This window comes from Buceros rhinoceros, unplaced genomic scaffold (assembly GCF_000710305.1).
Source record: "Buceros rhinoceros silvestris isolate BGI_N320 unplaced genomic scaffold, ASM71030v1 scaffold41808, whole genome shotgun sequence".
NCBI classification, from domain to species: domain Eukaryota; kingdom Metazoa; phylum Chordata; class Aves; order Bucerotiformes; family Bucerotidae; genus Buceros; species Buceros rhinoceros.
In genome coordinates, this window is record NW_010429329.1 from 1 (window position 1) to 5,878 (window position 5,878).

Sequence of the window (5,878 nt, forward strand, 5' to 3'; positions counted from 1 at the left end):
CTTCAAAGGTTGTTTTCTTAAATTACTCTTACTTTTGTCATCTGCAAACCAGAACTTTCTAAGGATATTGAACCCATATATTTTGTTACTATTTTATAAATTTGCAAAGATAGTGTTTATTTCAGAACTAGCTTTCTGGTAGGTATCCAATTTTAATGCACAATGTAGAATTACAGTTCTTTTTTGCGGGTGATCGATTGAATAATGTGGTGTTTTGTCTTTAGCGCTGTTGAGGAGGACAGAGATACAAAGATAATCTCAAGGGATGAGAAAGGTATGTTTTTCTTACTTAATTGTAGAGATGACTCAAACAATGTTACAGGGTCGAATCTAACCATTGTGAGATAGTTGCAGTGAGTAAACGTTCAAAAGAGCAGATGGAGTGATAGTTATACTTGCTTTTGGACTTGCCTTTCATGCATTGCTTATTTTTTGTCTTGTTAATTCCCTAAGCATGTTCATATTGTCACTGTAGTAGTTACGTTGGAGTCCCTCTAGCTTTATGAATGGTGATAAGTACTGGCAAGACAAGGATTTTTCTGAAAAAATCTGAACAGATCCCTAAATCTATGTTAAAAAAAAAAATCTGTAAAACTTCAGAGTTACAGGTTTATAAATCTGTAAGTTTATACTCTTTAAATTTATACTCTGCAGTTCTGGTGAGGACTGTTAATTCAGGGAACCCTCAATGCAGTTGTAACGTAAGCCTGCCAGGCATGAGTTGCGAATTTCAGTTCATATAAATACTGTAACCTTATTAACCAACAAAGCTGCTTTCAAAAAGCTGCTGTGAATTAACATTTAATCTTCTGCTTTTCTTATAAAATGGATTGAAGCGTAGGAAGACAATATGTAGAGGAAAACCCAAGACTATTCAAATGCACGTGAAGAATGGAGTTCAGAAGTTCATTTTTGCAGGCTGCAACATACCTATTGATTTTAAGATTGTTTGGAAGACATAGGATTAAAATTGCATTTGAAGAGGTTTATAAAGAAGAAAAACAGGGTTTATAGGGCAATTTCTTCTTTTACTGTTGCATTCTTGTGCTACATGGTCTTTTCTATTTGGCTGTCTCGTACTTTAGGCCGTATGGGCAGTGGTTCTGGCAGAAATTTGTGGGTTAGTGGGCTTTCATCCTCTACTAGAGCTACAGACTTGAAGAATCTTTTCAGCAAGTATGGAAAGGTATGTAGCGTTTATGTAAAGTAACAAACCATTTTATCAGTTTAAAAGGACCTTAAACTTAGCTCTTAATTTTCCTAATAAATAACTGGCTGGCTAAGCACTTTAACCTCCTTTTGAAACTCTTTCTCAAAGTGGCATACTTTGTAAAGAAGGCTGTCTGAAGGGGCAGGGAGGGTGTGTGGTGGAGAAACCCGTATTTCAGAGAATCCCTGTGCTGATGCCTGTAGAAATGAGGCAGTTCCCGACAGGAGAGACTAGTGGGCTGTCATCTAGCACACTATAGCCTTAATTTTACCTCTTAGGTGTCCAGTGATAGTTAATGCTGTTTTAAGCTGTTCTCGTTCAAGGGTTATTCCTTTGAGAATTAATCCTTGACAAGCTTCCATTTGTTCTTCAGTGCCAGTTAGATATGAGAAGTTGTGGAAGCGACCTCTTTTCGTGACCATCTCCACTTCTCCCAATATGTTCCTGAATGTAATGTTAAATGTTTGTGTCACTAAGCACGTATATCTGCACCGTCAGAGATTGTCATCTGTGGATAGAAACTAGCAGAGGTGTCCTCTAAGAAAAGACAAAGTGGTGGTAGTCGTCTTCATCACACCTCTACTCTTCCCTGCATATATAGGTCTTCCTTAAGTTATTGACCTGCTCAGCGACTTGAAGATGAATTTTCTGAGCTGGTAGTTAAGGCGGTCCTCTTTTTCAGCAGAGCTGTATCGACAGTCTGTTCTACAATCAGATTTATCTGTTTAATAGAATTTTATGATTTGTTTTGTACTTTTTTCAGAGCACATGGAATAATTTTAAATTTGGACCTTTTCAGCCGTGTTTGTGTTGCTGTTGTCTCGGGCGTAAAAGGCTGTTCACATCATATTCTGTGAAGTAGTCTTTAGTGAGGCACTTCTAGAACACGGTTGGCCTAACAGCGTAGAGGTCCAGTTAACATGATAACCTTCCCTTTGCTGCCTGCGAAACAAGCCTAGAAACATTGTCATCTGAGAATGCAGGTGGAATGTTGCGTGCCGAGTGTTCAAAGTGCACAGGTGCTATACTGTGTGGTACTGACAGAGCTGCTCAGACGGTGATGAAGTTAGAATTTATTTGGCAGTGGATCTGCAAACACATAATAAGGTGGTTTGTTTGTTTGTTTTTTTCCCCCTCCGCAGGTGGTTGGTGCAAAAGTAGTGACAAATGCTCGCAGTCCTGGTGCTCGCTGTTACGGCTTCGTTACGATGTCAACATCTGAAGAAGCCACTAAGTGTATTAATCATCTCCACAGAACAGAGCTGCATGGGAAAATGATTTCTGTGGAAAAGGTAAGTGGTAGCTATTCCATGACAGTGTAATGAAAATAAAAGCATGCAGGTTTGATGTCTGTCTCTTACTATAAAAATATTTCTGCCTAAAATTCTAGGCAAAAAATGAACCAGCTGGGAAGAAGGCTTCAGACAAAAAGGAAGGTGAAACAAGGAAGGAAAAAGACAGACACCATTCTGCGGAGTCTAAAGCTGAGAAGTAAAGGAATTTTTTTGTATTTTTCTATGTTTAAAAGCCACTCATTTGAAATGCAGCCACTTGACTGAAGCGAATAGTAACTGTAATCTCAACTTGCTGCTTCATACTGCATCTGAAATAGGAATAATACTTGAAAAAATGAAATTGTTCTGCTGCTGCAGTAAGTGCGTCTTAAGTGTCCCTCTATTCAAAAATACAGACATCTTCAGGGTTTAGCATCAAAACTTAGCAGTTAGATCAGGAGATACCCAACTGACTCATTTCTAGAGAAACCATTATTGTTAACAGAGTTGTTCATCCTCCGATCTGACTCTGGCTTGGTCTGTTCTTTTAACTGACAAATATTTCCACAGTTTAGTCTCTCTGTTTGATAGACCGCATGGTTAGCCAGTGGTACCTCAATATTTGTTTTTCAAGTCTTCTCTTGCTTGTAAAGAGGCATTTTGCTTTACAACTTTTTTTCTGTCATAAAATTTTAGAAGATTTGGCAAAGGAGATGCTTTGGCAGGCTGGCCTGCTTGCGCTGGGTGTTTAAGGATTTTGTTCACAAAAGCTTTTCTGGTGGAGCTCGACCTCTGCCTGGGTGGACCCTCTTCCCCTATGCTAAGCAGAACAGAAGACTTTACTCAAAGTCTCCAAATGTTCAGGGTTATCCGTTGCTTCTCATTTTTGGTCAGCTTTAGTGTTGTTTTGGTTGCCAGTCTTGTGCATGCAAATACTCGTTGGTTTCAGCACAGCAGCATGGAAGGTACTGGGAGTGGGTGTTTAGAGAGTGTTTTTTGGGGAGTTTTTGTGTTGACTTTTTTGTCTGATGTGGTTGGCTTGATCAGAGTAGTTACTTGGCACTTCGCGTTAGATTCTCTATTAAAGCAAAATTTACCTATAGGTCTGCTGGTATTAAGAAGGAGGAGAAGACTGACAAAAAGGATGATGCTAAGAAATCAGAAAAAGATGGAAAAGATGAAAAAGAAGGAAAAGAGAAAGATGAACAAAAGCCCGGATCCTCTGATAGATCTAGGGCAAGCAAATCAGGTAATTCTAGCTGCCTTTCAGGAATGTCTTCAAGGATGCTTGTTTTAAAATGCAAGTTTAAAAAAAATTGGTAGAAAGAACATAAGCAACTGACAAAGCTTCTATTTTGCATCCAAAAAAAATTCCTTTATAAGCTAAGAAGGAAAAGGACGAACAAACATTGACAGTTGTGGTTGATTAGAAGACTTCAGCTTCTGCATACCTCAGTGGTCTCGTTAGATGTGATTCGTAACTCAGTAAAATACTCAAAATGGTATACAGTGAATTTTATGGAACTGTTGCTGTGTTTGGCCTGGCACAGTGTGTGGTTCTGTGTGCTTTTGTTGTCGTTGGGTTTTTTGGGTTATTTTTTGTTAACTGTGGCAAAGGGATGTATTTTGCAGACAAAAGAATTAAATTAAATTTGCTTTAACTCTTATCCCTGCCAGAAAATGGTTCTGAGATTTTGTGATAGCTTTATTGCCCTCATCCCCAATTTGGCCAAATCTTGGTAAGCTATTTAGGTCATAAATGTATTCTTTCATAAGTTATTTCAAGCCTAAATAAAATAACTTTTAATGTTAGTATCTCAGCAGTTCTAAATCTAGGAAGAATTTTTTAATGTCTTGCATAATATTTATTCTCAGATGTGTTTTGTTTTCTAGCAAGTCGAGGAACTGAAAGGACAGTGGTAATGGATAAATCGAAAGGAGAACCAGTTATTAGTGTGAAAACTTCTACATCAAAAGAGAGGGTAAGTTCCACTTTCAGAAAAGCCTTGGTGTAAGAATAGGAATCGTGCTCTACATGCATATAGTTGAAGGCGGTTTTTTTGCCTTGCTGTTGGGAACGGTTACCCTTTATCCCTTCTCAGAAAGCAGTAGGGTGTTAATGATGCCACAAAGGTAAATGCTTATTCTTCTCTTTCTTTGTAGTTTTTGTCACTGCTGTCCTGGTTGTAGAAGTAGAGTTGCGATATGAAAATGGTGTTGAGATGAGGGGTTTCCCTGAGCATGGAGTGTGGTGACCATTGACCTTTGAAGTGGTGTATGGTTTGCCACTGGTGCAAGTCAGATCATGTGCCTCAAGTATTTATATATATATTTAAACTCATTAGAAGTTCTAGCCAATTTTGGAGTACTTTTTTCCTGACCTACTTTTCCATGAAATTCCAGTGTATTTTATCTCTGGGAAGGTATGATAGTCTGTTTTGTTCAGGTTGGCATAAGGTAGGCCTTTTGCCTAGGAATTTTAGTTATGCACTGTGTTCAGATAATGTATTGTTTTGATTTAACTCAGAGTACAAAAAGCCAGGATCGCAAATCCGAGAGTAAAGAAAAGCAAGATATTTTATCGTTTGATAAAATCAAAGAACAGCGAGAACGTGAACGTCAGAGACAGAGGGAGCGAGAAATCAGAGAAACGGAAAGACGCCGGTGAGTTTTCCTGGTTTTGCTCTAAGCTTTGAATGGCATTTGTGTTTACTTCCCTTATCTGTATTTTGAACAGGCTTCAAAGTAGTATAGTGCTGGCCCTCCAACATCAGTGTCTCGATCGGTTTGATACTAATCTATTGGTGGAACTGACCTAATGCCAAATTATGAAGGTTTTTGCTGCTGAAATTGATCTTCTTTAAGGCCGTGCTTTTTGAGACACTCTTGTTGAGTAACTGCTTTTGTAGGCGCTTTTGGGTGTGTTCCACTTGATCATACTGAATTTCCATGCTTGATTTTTACCCTGGAATTTCGTAAATGTTTGTCAGACTCTTGTCTTAGGATGTGGTGTGCTCTATGAAAGCTTTTTCAGAGCTGACTTAGATGCTCTGTTACATACGCGGAATGCAGTAAAGCTTAGAGTTAAGATTCTCAACTGAACACAAAGTATCTCTCAATTAGAGAGAGAGAGAGGCGAGAACGAGAGCAACGGCTTCAAGCTATTCATGAGCGTGATGAACGACAGAGGCTGCAGAGAGAGCGAGAACGACTTGAATTTCAAAGGCAGCGTCTTGACAGAGAGCGGTTGGAGAGGGAGAGGTTGGAGAGAGAAAGAATGCACATAGAGCAGGAAAGGAGACGAGAACAAGAACGAATCCAGCGGGAGAGGGAAGAGCTGCGACGTCCGCAGGAACAGCTAAGCTACGAACACGAACGGCGACCTGCCATGAGC

At 39.2% G+C, this 5,878-nt stretch overlaps 1 protein-coding gene across 1 annotated transcript in view; it reads left to right on the top strand.

Moving 5' to 3' along the window:
* Positions 1–224: 224 nt before the first annotated feature.
* Positions 225–5,878, top strand: part of LOC104499136 (scaffold attachment factor B2-like) — a gene marked incomplete at its 5' end in the record, with an annotated part of 9,614 nt that continues 3,960 nt past the window's right edge. The window contains 8 exons of the mRNA XM_010142600.1: positions 225–274; positions 1,086–1,186; positions 2,353–2,502; positions 2,601–2,701; positions 3,588–3,733; positions 4,378–4,466; positions 5,012–5,148; positions 5,608–5,874. Of these exons, the coding sequence (XP_010140902.1) occupies positions 225–274; positions 1,086–1,186; positions 2,353–2,502; positions 2,601–2,701; positions 3,588–3,733; positions 4,378–4,466; positions 5,012–5,148; positions 5,608–5,874 (1,041 nt within the window). The remainder of the gene's footprint in view (positions 275–1,085; positions 1,187–2,352; positions 2,503–2,600; positions 2,702–3,587; positions 3,734–4,377; positions 4,467–5,011; positions 5,149–5,607; positions 5,875–5,878) is intronic.